The sequence below is a fragment of the Macaca fascicularis genome, chromosome 11 (genome assembly GCF_037993035.2).
Source record: "Macaca fascicularis isolate 582-1 chromosome 11, T2T-MFA8v1.1".
Taxonomy (NCBI): Eukaryota; Metazoa; Chordata; class Mammalia; order Primates; family Cercopithecidae; genus Macaca; species Macaca fascicularis.
In genome coordinates this window covers 30,476,952-30,491,535 of record NC_088385.1, presented here as the reverse complement: position 1 = coordinate 30,491,535, position 14,584 = coordinate 30,476,952, and the positions used below count along the sequence as shown (strand labels likewise).

The following is a 14,584-nucleotide window of genomic DNA, read 5'->3' as shown; positions in this document are numbered from 1 at the left end:
ATCCAAAATGCTTAGGATCAGAAGTGTTTCAGATTTCGATTTTTTAAAGGATTTTAGAATCTGCATTATACTGACTGGTTGAGCATTCCTAATCCGAAAATCTGAAATGTGAAATGCTCTTCTGAGCATCCTGTCGGTGCTCAAAAAGTTGCAGATTTTGGAGCATTTCAGATACCAGATTTTCAAATTAGGGATACTCAAACTTACACGTACAAAAGCTGTCTTAAAAAAGACAAGCCAACTTAATCAGTTTCCTTATTTACAACATTCAAAGACTGGAGAAATTATTCACAATCAGGGCTCAGCACCAGAATCACCTGTGGAGCTTTTAAAACTGTATAAAAACCTGGGTCTTACAGCTAGAGATTCTGATTCTGCAGGGCCCCAGCAGCTGTAGTTACAAAAGCTTCTCAGGTGGCACTGACAAAACCCCCAGCTGAAAACAGGTTATGGAGATAGATGAATTTTCAGCTAGTCAGTTTTTCATTTTGAAAGGAGACTAAACTAGCAGTTAAAGTCAGATTTGATTTCATCTCTTATTTCATAACATTTTGAAAGTCAAAGTTAAATAAAACTAAATAATATGATACCATGGAAAGAATATGGTACGCTGAAGCTGCAGTTCAGGTCTGAGTTCCTCCACTAAAAAGTTCTGTAACCTTGGGCAAAGTACCTGACCTTTCCTCTAAATCTTACTTTCTCAGTGGATAAAATGAAAAGGCTATATAATAAGATAAGCTGTTTGATTCCTGACCTTCAAAGTTAGCCCTAATTTAAAATGGATGGCTGCACTAAATGCTTTGTGTTTAAAAAAAAAGAAAAAGAAAAAGAAAAAGTATTTTGAAGCACTTTTAAAAGACGGAACATGCTGGGCATGGTGACACGCCTGTAGTCCTACTCGGGAGGCTGAGTGGGGAGGATCACTTGAGCCTGGGAGGCAGAGGCTGCAGTGGGCCAAGATCACACCACTGCACTCCAGGGTAGGCGACAGAGTGAGACCCCACCTCACTGTGTGTTGTCGGGGAGAGATGGAACAACTACTTCAACCCCCTTTCTGGTGTCTTTTTTATGTTAATGCAAAGTGATCACTGAAGCAGCACAGAGTTAAAAAAACAAAAAAAAAGAAAGTCAGAGACAGAGACCCAGTTAACTCTCACAGCAACATCACAGGTCTACTTTTTAGAACAAAGGCCAGATGTATTTGTCTGAAATCAAGTAAAACTGTGGCATGTAGTTATTCTTTACCATTACTGGCCAACCACTAATGCTCGGACTCACGGGAATTCAATGCATGCATATAGTTAGTTGTTTAACAAACATTGTAACATTAGTAAGTTTATGCATAAAGTGTTAAATAAAAACATACGCTTCATGTTAAAGAGATGCATCTTGCCAGGAAGAGCCAGTTCTTTTTTAGAATGTAGATTCTATTAACATTGCTGACTGTAAATTTGCATCATGAACTGAACTCACAGAAGCAAGTATTTGTGGCGAACTTACAAAGTAATGTAGAATTCGAATACCTTTTAAAACACTTCCTAATTGTTTTTTGTATTTTTAGCAGAGATGAGGTTTTGCTGTGTTGGCCAGGCCTCAAGTGATCTGCCTGCCTCGGCCTCAAGTGATCTCGAACTCCAGGCCTCAAGTGATCTGCCTGCCTCGGCCTCCCATACTGCTCAGATTACAGGCGTGAGCCAGTGCGCCCAGCCTCAATAGTTGCTATGAAACATTTAGTATTCTTACCTAGCACTGACCTAGACAGTTTGAAGTACAAAGTACAATAGGTCAGATCCCTGCTAATGAGGCCCTAAAGTTAGAAAAAGAAAACATACATGGAACAATCCGTGACTAAGACAGCTAACTGCAGTCAGGTGTTCCACTGACCAGCATAGAAAATAAAATACAACAGAGTAACTTGCTATCTATACAAAGCGGAAGTCAGACAAACACTAACAGCCTCAAAGCAGGTCGAGGTCTTGAAAGATACATATGAAGAAGTAGAGAAGAATTAAACATGAAATGGTAAATTATACAACCTGTGCTACCGACCAAATGTTTGTGTCCCCCCACCAAATTCAGATATTGGAATTCCAATCCTCAATACGAGAGACAGGGGAGAATTTCCTTCCTCTCTCTCTGTTCTCCACCAAGTGAGGACACAGTAAGACGATAACCATATGCAAACCAGGAGAAGGGCCCTTACCCTAATCCAACCATCCTGGCACCCTGATCAACTCCTCAGCCTCTGGAACTGTGAGAAATAAATTTCTGTCGTTTAAGCTATTCAGTCTATGGTAATTTGTTATGATAGCTCAAACTAAGATAATCTTAACACTTTTGTGATATTTATTATTATACCTCCTTGCTCCCACTAGAGTGTTCCTCAATTGGAGACAATGGTTTTCCCACGATTTATTAACCTTCATATCCAAAGCAAATAGACAATTAATAAACATTTGCCGTTTTTATTTTATTTATTTACTTATTTTGAGGCGGAGTTTCACTCTTGTTGCCCAGGCTGGAGTGCAGTGGTGCCATCTCGGCTCACTGCAACCTCCGCCTCCTGGGTTCAAGCCATTCTCCTGCCTCAGCCTCCCAAGTAGCTGGGATTACAGGTGCCCACCACCACACCCAGCTAATTTTTGTATTTTTAGTAGAGACAGGGTTTCACCATGTTGGCCAGGTTGGTCTCAAACTCCTGACCTCAGGTGATCCACCTGCCTCAGCCTCCCAAAGTGCTAGGATTATAGGCGTGAGCCACCGTGCCCAGCCAACATTTGCTGGGCAACATTTTTAACGAACGTGCACTTGACATTTGACACAGGATGGTTTACTGTTTCATGAACAGTGAAACACTCAGAGGGGGCCAGATGTGGTGGCTCACGCTTGTAATTCCAGCCCTTTGGGAGGCAGAGGCAGGAGGATCACCTGAGCCCAGGAGTTCGAGAACAGTGTGGTGAACAGAGCGAGACTTCATCTCTACAAAAAATAAAAAAATTAGCTCCGCATGGTGACACTTGCCTGTGGTCCCAGCTATTCGGGAGGCTGAGGTGGGAGGATCGTTTGAGCCTGGGAGGTAGAGGCTGCATGCAGTGAGCTATGATTGCGCTACTGCACTCCAGCCTGGGTGATAAAGCAAAACTCAGTCTCCAAAGAGAAAATAAACTTCTAACATTGTCTAGTAAAACACACACACACAAGCCCCCAAAATAAAATAAAACAAAAATAGTGAGAAGCACTTTTTCAAATGACTAGTAAAATACTGTATCAGCTCAATGTTGCCCTCTGGTTACAAATCTACATTTTGCAAATAAGCACTAGGACGAGCTTCACAGCCTGTCTCTGACTTACTGCCAGCTTCACCTCCTTTCTTGGCCCTGTCAGTTCTATACCCCTGCTACACCAAACTTCTGCCTGCTCTTTAAACTCACAAGGCTTAGAAAGTTCTTCACCCACTCTGTACTGCGTACTTCTATTCAACTTCTAAAACCCATCATCATTCCTGTGATGTTTTCAGGGAGAGTTAACCCTTGTCTGTGGCTCTCACAGCACTGTGTTCCTACTTCCATTAAACTCAACAGATTATATTATAATCAACGGATTCCTTCCAGAAATCAAGGTACCTAAGGCAGGGGGTCATTCATTTTGATAGTGGCACCTAGCAACATATCTTGTACACAAGAACTAAATAGTTGTTGAATGCAAAAAGAGAACAACAACGTAACAAACATTGCTCAAGCATTCTCAAGTGGAAATGCAGGTGTGTAGGCATACACAATCAAAATGAACTCATACATCTGACAGATGAAGTGGTGATTATGGCTCTGCAAAAGCATTCATTTTTATCAGAAGTATCTGTAATAATGTCCCCTTTAAAATGAACTCTTAGTAAGTATAAAATTCTCCAACTTAGACTTTTTTAATTTTTATTTTTAGAGGTGGGGGATCTTGCTACTTGCCCAAGCTGGACTCGAATTCCTGGGCTCAACAGATCCTCCTGCCCCAGACTCCAGAGAAACTGGGACTACAGGAGTGCAACACTGCTTGGCTAAATTAGAAATACTTGTTACATGACTTTTCAGAACCAATTTATTACAAAGCTAGATACAGTTCTGGCAATAAGACTATCATGAAATCCAAATAATATAGCTGAAGTTTTAAAATGTAAAAAAGCAACCATTAGTAATTCAATATCAGCATCATCCATGAATCTCTGAAATTTGATTTCAGATCTCTAACTTTTCTAAAGCAAGTGTTTTTTTCTCTTTCCCAGTATTTGTGCTTATCTTTTGTGTAAGTCACTTTGCAAAATGATTCAATCATTTCTTAACCCAATCATTTACGGAAGGTTTCAATTTTTAAAAAATCACTAAAAAGTTAAAATGAAGGAAGTTGTGTTATCATCAATTATGTCGAATTGTGAGTAGGATACACATCCTGAAGAGTATAGATCTGACTTTACTTGTACAAACTCCGCCAAATTAAATGTAAACTGTATATATTAACAGAAATTGGGAAACCATGAATTTAAAATTCTAAGAAAAAAATTTCCTTATTTTATTATTAATATTAACAATATTTACAGACGCTTATGGTGAGCCCACTATTTGTCAGACACTTTATGCGAATTCTCCCTGATCCATCCAAAAATCCTTAGGAAAAAAACTGAACCTCAGAGATTAAATAGTCAGAGGCTGACTATTACACAGGTACTAAGTAATGGCCCTGGAATTCAAATCCATGTCTGTCTGGCCCCAAGGGTTATAAATGTATTCCAATGCTAACAATATGTAATACTAAAATAGGAAACCAAATCTCTACAACTCTCCTTGCTTCTTATTTTTAAATTATTATTATTATTTTTTTTTTGAGACAGAGTCTCACTCTGTCACCCAGACTGAGTGCAATGGTGCGATCTTGGCTCACTGCAACCTCCGACTCCCAGGTTCAAGCGATTATCATGCCTCAGTCTCCCGAGTAGCTAGGACTAGAGGCACCCACTACCACACTAGGCTAATTTTTTGTATTTTTAGTAGAGACAGGGTTTCCTCATGTTGCCTAGGCTGGTATCGAACTCCTGAGCTTGGGCAATCTGCCTGCTTTGGCCTCCGAAAGTGCTCCCAGCCTCCTTGCTTCTTTAAACTGCTGAAGGATAAATGCATGGTCCAGTGAATATGCAACTCTTATCTAACCTTCCCAGCACTGAAATAATTATTCTTTGAGGTATTACTAAGCCTTTATGCCTGAAGCTTACGCTTTGTGATGTCTGTTTACTGAAGTCTACTTTGACACTTCTATAGTAAACTGTTTTGAATAGTATATAACAGTAATATCCTTCTACCAGAGTCTAGATGATCATTTCTCCAGAGGGATTTCAGTACTACAAGCTACATAAAAATACCAGCTACTTTCCCCTCAGTGCTACTTAGAGGTAACCTCTAGGGGAAGGTTAAAAAGCCAAGGGAAGGCAGGGCACAGTGGCTCATGCCTATAATCCTAACACTTTGGGAGGCCAAGGTGAATGGATTGCCTGAGCCTATGAGTTCAAGACCAACCTGGGCAACACAGTGAAATCCCGTCTCTACAAAAAAAAAAAAAAAAAAAAAAGCAAAAATTAACTGGGCATGGTGGCGTGCACCTTTAGTCCCAACTCTTCAGGAGACAGAGGTGGAAGGGCCACTTGAACCCACGAGGCCAAGGTTGCAGTGAGCCATGATCATACCACTGCACTCCAGCACGGGCAACAAAGCAAGACCCTGTCTCAAAGAAAAAAAAGAAAAAGCCGAGGGAAGCATGTATTTGGATATTAAATGCTCAGACACTAGCCTATAAAAAATCAAGCAATGGATTAAAAAGAGGCTCTCTATTTGATTAAATAACAGGTGATAACATCAATTTCAAGTATGAATTCCATGTTGGTGAGAGAAAATGAATTTCAATTAAATAAAATTTTTTTTCTAGCAGCTCTGCAAAATTTCACAGCTCATCTGTATTCAAAATCTTCTTCACTGATGGTACTTGTTTAGAAAGGACCAAGAAACAATGTTAATATAGAATTCTTCAAGCATGCTTGTTTGGACAGTTGGATGTGGCTACTTATTCTGGCATCAAAGTAATTAGCATTAAAGATCAAAGGCTTCTGTGTGAATCCAGAAGGCAACCCTGTTTGGATTCTAAGTCACGGAACCACAGAAAGAATCCCATAAATCAGCTTCCACTGAATTTATGCCTATCATTTCCTTCGGGGCAAATTCATTTTATAAGATACTGGCAAAATAAGAGAGTCAAAACGGGTTGTATTTATTGTTCGTTATTAACTCTTTAAGCAGCAACAGCCATAAAACTGTAGCTATTTCAGCCCTGTTGCTGGTTCAAAAGGAAACTTAATTATCTTAAGTCAACGGCATTTCTAAAATCAATTGTTAGGAAAGAGAGATTAACTGCTATTCTGATGTTGTTCCTAAAGCCAGAACTAGAAAATCCAGATAAATTATGATAATGGAAATAATTGTAAAGAAGAGAAGAGCTTACCAGCTACTTTTTGTATTTACTAATCTCCCAACCAAGTTTTTTTTCTGTCACTTTCCATTCATCCTCTTGTGTTAAAACTCTTTTATCATAACATGAAGGAAGAGCTGTGAGCAGTTTAGAGAACAGCTGCATGTACTCACAGAATCACAGTAACTCGGGCTGAAAGGAGGTTCCAAAGGCCATGGAATTTAACTACCTATTCTGGGAGCATACATTTTTGGCCTATCTTCACTAAATGGCCAATGGACAGAATGTCTTCTACCTATTGAAGTAGCTCATTGCATCTTATGGTGGCTCTCTTAGAAAGTTCCCCTTTGGGAGGGCTGGGCATGGTGGCTCACACCTATAATCCCAGCACTTTGGGAGGCCAAGGTCGGTGGATCACCTGAGGTCAGGAGTTCGAGACCAGCCTGGCCAAAATGGCAAAACCTCGTCTCTACTAAAAGTACAAAAATTAGCCAGGCGGTAGTGGTGCATGCCTGTGGTCCCAGCTACTCAGGAGGCTGAGGCAGAAGAATCACTTGAGCCTGGGAGGCAGAGGATGCAGTGAGCTGAGATTGTACCACTGCACTCCAGCCTGGGCAACAGAGCAAGACTTAAAAAAAAAAAAAAAAAGTTCTCACTTAGTAAACTGAAGTCTGTCTCTGTCTTACTATTATTTCTACCTTGTTGTATCTCTAAGAGTCATTAAAAACAAATGTAAACCCTCTTCCATATGAAAAATTTTATTTATCTTTTTCAATTTTTCTTTACTTTTTCCTTTTTTCACTGTTTCTGTAGACACTGACATATGAAGTCCTTTCTAAAGAACATGACCCCTTTCTCCAGCTATCTTTATTCCTTTGAATATTACTAGTATGAAATGCTATTGAGTTCCCCTGTGTTGGGTAAGGCACAAAAAATTTAATTCAAATGCATACCTAAAATTATTTTAATTTTAAAAATTACTATTTCAAACTTTGAGTTACCTAAACATATTAGCTACCAACTTCAAATCAGATGAGCTGTTGCTCAGACATAGTGAAATCTTCCTTATAAATGTATATACTTATATGAAAACTCCATACATTCAGACTCGAGTATTTTTAATACTATTTAAATACAGTTAGCATTCCTAATCTGAAAATCCAAAATCTGAAATGCTTGAAAATCCAAAACTTTTTGAACACGGATATGACTCACACATGGAAAATTTACACCCGATCTCATGTGATGGAGCACGGTCAAATTTTGTTTCATGCACACAATTACTGAAAATATTGTATAAAATTACCTTTAGGCTATGTGTATGAAGTGTATATGAAACATAAATGAATTTCCTGTTTAGACGTGGGTCCCATCCTCAAGGTATCTTATTATACATTAATATGCAAATATTCCAAAACCTGAAAAAACCTAAAATCTGAAACACTTCTGGTCCCAAGCATTTTGGATAAAGAATACTCAAGCTATAATTAACTGCCCTTAGTTGTCCCTAATGTATAACAGTCAAATGTTCACACAAAATGTTATGTGTTCACTAAAAATTCCAATAAACATTTAAAATACCTTTCTATAAAGTTTTGCTCTGCAATTTAAAGAGGATGAATTATAAATTCTCAAACTATACAATAATTATTATTCTCTTCATGGCTAACAACTTTCACCCAAAGTCAAAAAAAAAAAAAAAACCAAAGTCAAAAACTCTGAAGTTTCAAGGCATTTTAGGAATATGATTTCAGCAAGGTCCTGAGATGAACCGAATAATCGTATTTCAAATCCTACTTCACTTTTAAAGTCAGTAGAAGCTACCTATGACATTTCATACATACTTAGATTATTTAGCAGTTCACAAAATACTCAACTGAGTACTTGCCACACAGAGTATTTTGAAAGGTTAACATCATCTAAATTACACTGACAAAATCATTAAATATTCACACACACTTACCCAAGACTCATGGTATAACACTGTTAGTAGATACACTGCATAATCACGGTTCTGCCTCCTTAAAGGGCACCTATTAAAGAGAAAGCGGGAGAAGTCAAAATTCTAAAAACTCAGTATACAGAATAATTTGCAAAATATGCAATATACTAAATACAGAAGACAATGCTTTCAGATATTCCTTCTCTGCTTTAGGAAAACTGTTTTTGGAATAAAAATAGTCTTTGTAGTTCATTACTTGAGGAAGCTAAATATTGGTGTTATTTTAACTTTATTTCGAGTATCTCTTTGTTTTCATTAGTAATGGAGTTATTTGTATATGACAATAGCTTTACGCTACTTTTACTATGATTGTGTCCAATCCAAGTTCCCTTCACCATCTCAGTGCCAAGAATCTGCCAAATAGCATGAATATATCTGATGAGTTCACCTACAAAGTAGACATAGGGCTGGGCATGGTAGCTCATGCCTGTAATCCCAGAGGGCGAGGTGGGAGGGTTGCTTGAGGCTAGGAGTTTGAGACCAGCCTGGTCAACACAGCAAAACCCTGTTTCTACAAAAATTAAAAAATTAGCCAAGCATGGTGCTGCACACCTGTAGTCATAGCTACTTGGGAAACTGAGGCAGGAGACTGCATAAGCCCAGGAGTTCAAGGCTTCAGTGAGCTATGACTGTGCCCCGACCTCCAGCCTGGGTGACAGAGTGAGTGACTCAATCTCTAAAAAAATTTAAAAATATAAATAAGACGTAGGTATAGAAAGATGATAGATGTTAACCTTGGTTTTCCTAGAGCTGATTCTTTTAAAAATGAGTTACACTGATTCTTTTAAAAGTGAGTTACACTATACAATGCCGTGCTGTTGCTGCTGTATTTAAAATGAAACTAATAACCTAAAATTAGGTAAAACGTCTACATACATGAGATGACACATTGAGCTTTAAGGATAATGAAATAATACACAGAAAGATACAATTACTTCCAATTTCTTTAAATATCAAATAAAACCATCATATGACAAATAACTTCAACTATACTGCTTATTCTGTACTTATATTTATTTAAGTCCTCTACTCTAAATAATTACCATAAAACATAGCCATACACTAAGACTTGTAAAACTAGCTTAAAAAAAAAAAAAAAAAAAAAAGCAACATTATTGGATACTCACAGAATTTCACACAATAACATTTTAAAGGCGTTTAAGTTGCATGAACTAGAAAAGCCAACATTATCTAAAGATAGTAAAAGGACTATTCCTAATATAGTTCAAATCTACTTTCTCCCATATGGTAATAATCACAAACCATGGCCCCATGGCTGTTTCTGCCTCCACACTGTTGCAGTCTCTGCATGTGTCAGGCTCCTTCTTCCCACCACTGTGAATCATGAGACCTAATCAAAACTGACAACTCCAAATGCTTTCACACAGGGACGGGCAGGAAGACAGCAGATTGGTCCACTTAGTTATCTCTAAAAGTGGGTCTTTTATATTTTGACATAATTTGGAAACAGCTAAAGTATAATTCTAAAAATAAAATGGCCATTTAGTGAAAACATACCAATAACCTTTCTTTACTTCAAATAGAAATGACCCAATTTATAAATTCATATATGATAGATTTAATATTGCCTTTATAAACATCTGTCCTGGCTCTGAGATTTTGATTATTTACAAATGTGCTTTGATCAATTCCACATAGACCATTTAATAATTTTACTTTTGAACTATAAGATTTTTATATGCTTTGAATGTATAAAAGCCTGCTTAAGCATTAATCACTAGCAAATCACACTTTTTTCTTCTAATATCTCTCTTGAGTTTTATATACATGGACATATTAAAATCAACGTTAAAAATAACATTAAATTAGCTAAGCATGCCTCTGCATAAAGATCATGGCAATAGTAGGCTAGTATGAGGACATTAAAACTATGAATTAGAGAACTCTGCTTAATAAGAAAAGGCTACCCCCTCCCCCGTCTTCAACAAAATTTCTTTAAAAAGGACTGCCAAGGAATTGAAAGACAATGGGGAAACTCATGTGACCAGTAGGCTGAACTGTTTTTCCATTACCTATCTGTTTTTATGGTAAGCACATCCGTGGTCTTGCAGTATCGCTCTCCTACAAGTTTAATTAATTTCTTCTTTGCGTGGTCATCTAAATTCAAACTGGAAAGCTTTACCTTAAAAATAAGAAAAGCTATTTGAAAAAATAATTTCATATAATTGTTTAGTGAAAAAAAAGGTAGCAGTGTTATTCCTATTAACATTAAATCCACTAAAAAGAAAGCTTTTCAAACTCCTTTCTACACAGAGCAAGCAGTTGGGACATATTATAAACTCTGATCTTACTCATGGAAACAAAAAAAGGGAGGGGAACATACTGTTTGAAGCTCTTTGAAAGTTCTGGGCATTAGTGCCTTCCCTGAAAGAACTAATGACATTATCTGGTAAATAAATGAAATTATGGTGCTTATGAGTAGCACTAATAGAATTAAACTCAATTAGTGTTAGTAAAGTTGGAATATAGAAATAAATAGATAAAACATAAGAGCTTAAAGAAATTTCTACCATGCAATTATGAGACTTGTATCATTACAACAAGTTCTACAATGCAATTATGAGACTTGTATCATTGCAACAAGATTTTTTAAAAAGCTACAGATATCTCATGGAAGCTGGAATACAGCATTAGGGAAGGAAACACTTAAAAAATTCATTTAGCTCAACATTTCTCAAAACACTAGTCCCACAGGCTAAGAAGAATTTTTTTTAAAGGCTCTTTCTGTTGAAAATGTTTAGGAAATGCCGAGGTAAATTGGGTTTTTTAAGGTAGTATTTCTTAGAACAGATAATATGCTAATAAGCATCTTGAAATTTCAAAATGTAGGGTTAATATGCAATGATTCTCAAATTTATTTGACCTCAGATTCCACTTTTCAAGGGACAGTTCACAACCCTAGTCTTCCTTAGACATATTTTAAGAAGTGCAAGACCAAAAGAACACACTTTTTAATTTGCAGAGAATAAGGGCATGGGCTAAAGGTATTATCTAGAGATGAATATGTTTGATACAAGAAGATAGGCTGGGCACAGTGGCTCACGCCTCTAATCCCAGCACTTTGGGAGGCTGAGGTGGGCAGATCACCTGAGGTCGGGAGTTCGAAACCTGCCTGACCAACATGGAGAAACTCCATCTCTACTAAAAATACAAAATTAGCCGGTCGTGGTAGCACATGCCTGTAATCCAAGCTACTCAGGAGGCTGAGGCAGGAGAATCGCTTGAACCCAGAAGGCGGAGGTTGCAGTGAGCTGAGATCGCGCCATTGCACTCCAGCCTGGGCAACAAGAGCAAAACTCAGACTCAAAAAAAATAAAAAGAAGATAGGTTAGGTTGCATACCGGAATACAATTAAATAAGGTAAAGATTAATCTTCCAGGGAGAGCACTAAGAATAAAAAAAGAGCTGTAACTATATGAAGAAAAAAGGCTAAATAGGATTTTGAAATCTGTTTGGTTTTCTGTAGCTTCAATAACCCTGTACACTTCCCTCAAGACATCAAAGTATAGTAGCCTATTTATTTTCCCATTTTTTTCTGAATTGAAACCCTTGAGGGCAAGAATGATGTCTATCTTGTTCTTGGCAATGGCTTAACACTTAAAATGCATGCAATAAATACTTGTGGAATGAATACATAAATTTTTAAAAGCAAGGATATATTGTTTTTCAAAGCACTGTAAATTTTTGTATTTTGTATTTGAACTAGAGAAAATAGATAAATACAAATGCACTCTTAAAAATAACTCAAGTAATATGAATACCGATTACTAACTCTCAATTAGACAATGTGAATCACCAGTCTTCTGGAAAGAGAATGTATCAACCACCAGGTTACTGACTTGATAGATAAAATAAGCCATTTTATACTCTGATTAAAACAAACATGAAGAATTTTTTACAAAAAATAAAATATACCTTTATTATGATTATGAATACACAAATATATGCACATATGCATGTATACAGAGGGAGTAAGGAGAGAAAAATGAATAGTTTTTACATTAGGATAGTGAGAATGTCATGATTTTGCTTTTTTTAAACCTCCCTTCGATGAAATCATAATAATGTTTAACACTAAATTTAAAAGTTTCAAAAGCTTAAAGTATTGTAGCTTTTTATATAAGAAGTGGTCCAAAAAAAGGCAGCAAAGCTGGTCATTACTGTAACAATGTAATGTAAGATCACATTCACATTCATTTAAAACTCACATTAACATACATTTTAATGTTCAAAAACTATATGGAGTTTATGCCAAAAATCATAAATATTTCAGCAACAGCTGTGTGGTGCACTCACGCCACCTGGTAGCACTCAAAGGCACTGCAACATTGTAGTCTTTAATATGGGCTAATACTTTAACCTGGGCTGAGTGGCATTCACTGTCTTTTATCAAAATTCAAAGTACTTACGTATTTTGCCCTCAATTGCTACTTTTCAAAGAATCAATATAATACTGTTAACATTATCCCCAAAATAACGCTGATATTGCAAATCACAGGAGCTGTTGGTTTTATCTATCTATCTATCTATCTATCTATCTATCTATCTATCTATCTATCTTCAAATGCCTACATTTTAACACAAAAAGAGCTACATAAATTGATAAATATCTAACTTGTGAAATATTTTCTCTACATGCAAGTATATGTGGTTAAAGAATGCTGGTATTACATAAAAGACAAGAATTGGTTTGATTTGTAGATTTGCCATTTAATATGTTACCTTAAACAAATCATATTACCTCCCTGAGACTGTTTCCTCAGGAACACTTAATTCCAGAATTTTTATCAGAAATAAATGAGATTAATAGAAGAAAGCACTTTTGAAGTAAAGTTATATATAAGTTGTTTTTAATCCTAAACTACTTTTATGACTATCAAAAATGTTTTTTCTGTGAATTAAAAAATGTGAGTATGTTCAATAGTTTCTAACAGTTGACTACCTTCACAAGATTGCTTTAATCATACTGGACGGCATGTGTTTTAGTTCATCTGTTTGATCTATGTTTACCCTTGAACTACATGGCACATCCAGGACGCTACCATTGAACCTCAACAGCCAGCACGTGGAGTGCCGAGTCTAGCAGGGCAGATGTGAAGTCAGCAGACGGGGTACAAGGGAGCAATCACAGGCTAGCACAAGGCACAGAGGACAAGAGGCAAAGCATGATATAAGAAATGAAATCTGGTGCCATCCTTCAAATAAAGCAATGAGATTATTTTTGTGTGAAATAAAATAAGCAAACTTAGAACCAGTAGGGACATCAGATGTCAATTCTAGGACCGAAGACGGAGGCCCACAAAACTTGAGGTGGATAACATAAATGAGGATCTAGGTTTTCTGACTCTCAGTTCAGAGATTTTTCAACACACAACAGAGCTCAACAACTGTTGATTGTGGTTGTTAACATTATTATGAAAAATAGGTAACATTTAATATGTTCTTAAAAATATGAACCTGTGGAATGATACAAGCATGGCTGAACTTTCAATTCTTTTTTTTTCTTTTATTGGGATTTTTGAAATTTTATACAGTAAACATATACTGTCTTTGTGATTTAAAAATAGTTTCAATCTAAGAACTTAGTATATTGTTGTGATATTTCAACTGTTCTACAAAATAAAAAAGGTTGGAAAGCTTCATAATTCACTTCATAAAGATGGTACAGGCCAGGTGCCGTGGCTCACATCTGTAATCCCAGCACTCTGGGAGGCCAAGGAGGGCAGAATGCTTGAGGTCAGGAGTTCGAGACCAGCCTGGCCAACATGGTGAAACCCCATCTCTAGTAAAAATACAAAAATTAGCTGGATGTGGTGGAGCATTCCTATAATCCCAGCTCCTTGGGAGGCTGAAGCAGGAGAATCACTTGAACCATGGGGGCGGAGGCTGCAGTGAGCCAAGATTGTGCCACTGGACTCCAGCCTGGGCAACAGAGCGAGACTCTCTCAAAAAAAAAATTATATTAAATTTTTAAAAATGGTATAACCCTGATACTGAAACGCAGCAAAGAAAGAAAACTACAAATCAATCAACAATATCACTGAGGAAAATGGAAAATTATAG

At 37.0% G+C, this 14,584-nt stretch overlaps 1 protein-coding gene across 3 annotated transcripts in view; it reads right to left on the bottom strand.

The window, feature by feature from the left end:
- Nucleotides 1–14,584, bottom strand: part of MRPS35 (mitochondrial ribosomal protein S35) — a 42,291-nt gene that overhangs the window by 8,612 nt on the left and 19,095 nt on the right. For 2 of the 3 annotated variants that reach the window (XM_045364914.2, XM_005570451.4), the window contains 2 exons: nucleotides 10,534–10,643; nucleotides 8,462–8,531 (listed from right to left, as the gene is read on the bottom strand). In XM_045364914.2, the coding sequence (XP_045220849.2) occupies nucleotides 8,462–8,531; nucleotides 10,534–10,643 (180 nt within the window). The remainder of the gene's footprint in view (nucleotides 1–8,461; nucleotides 8,532–10,533; nucleotides 10,644–14,584) is intronic. The other variant, XM_074006498.1, reaches the window with a different exon arrangement.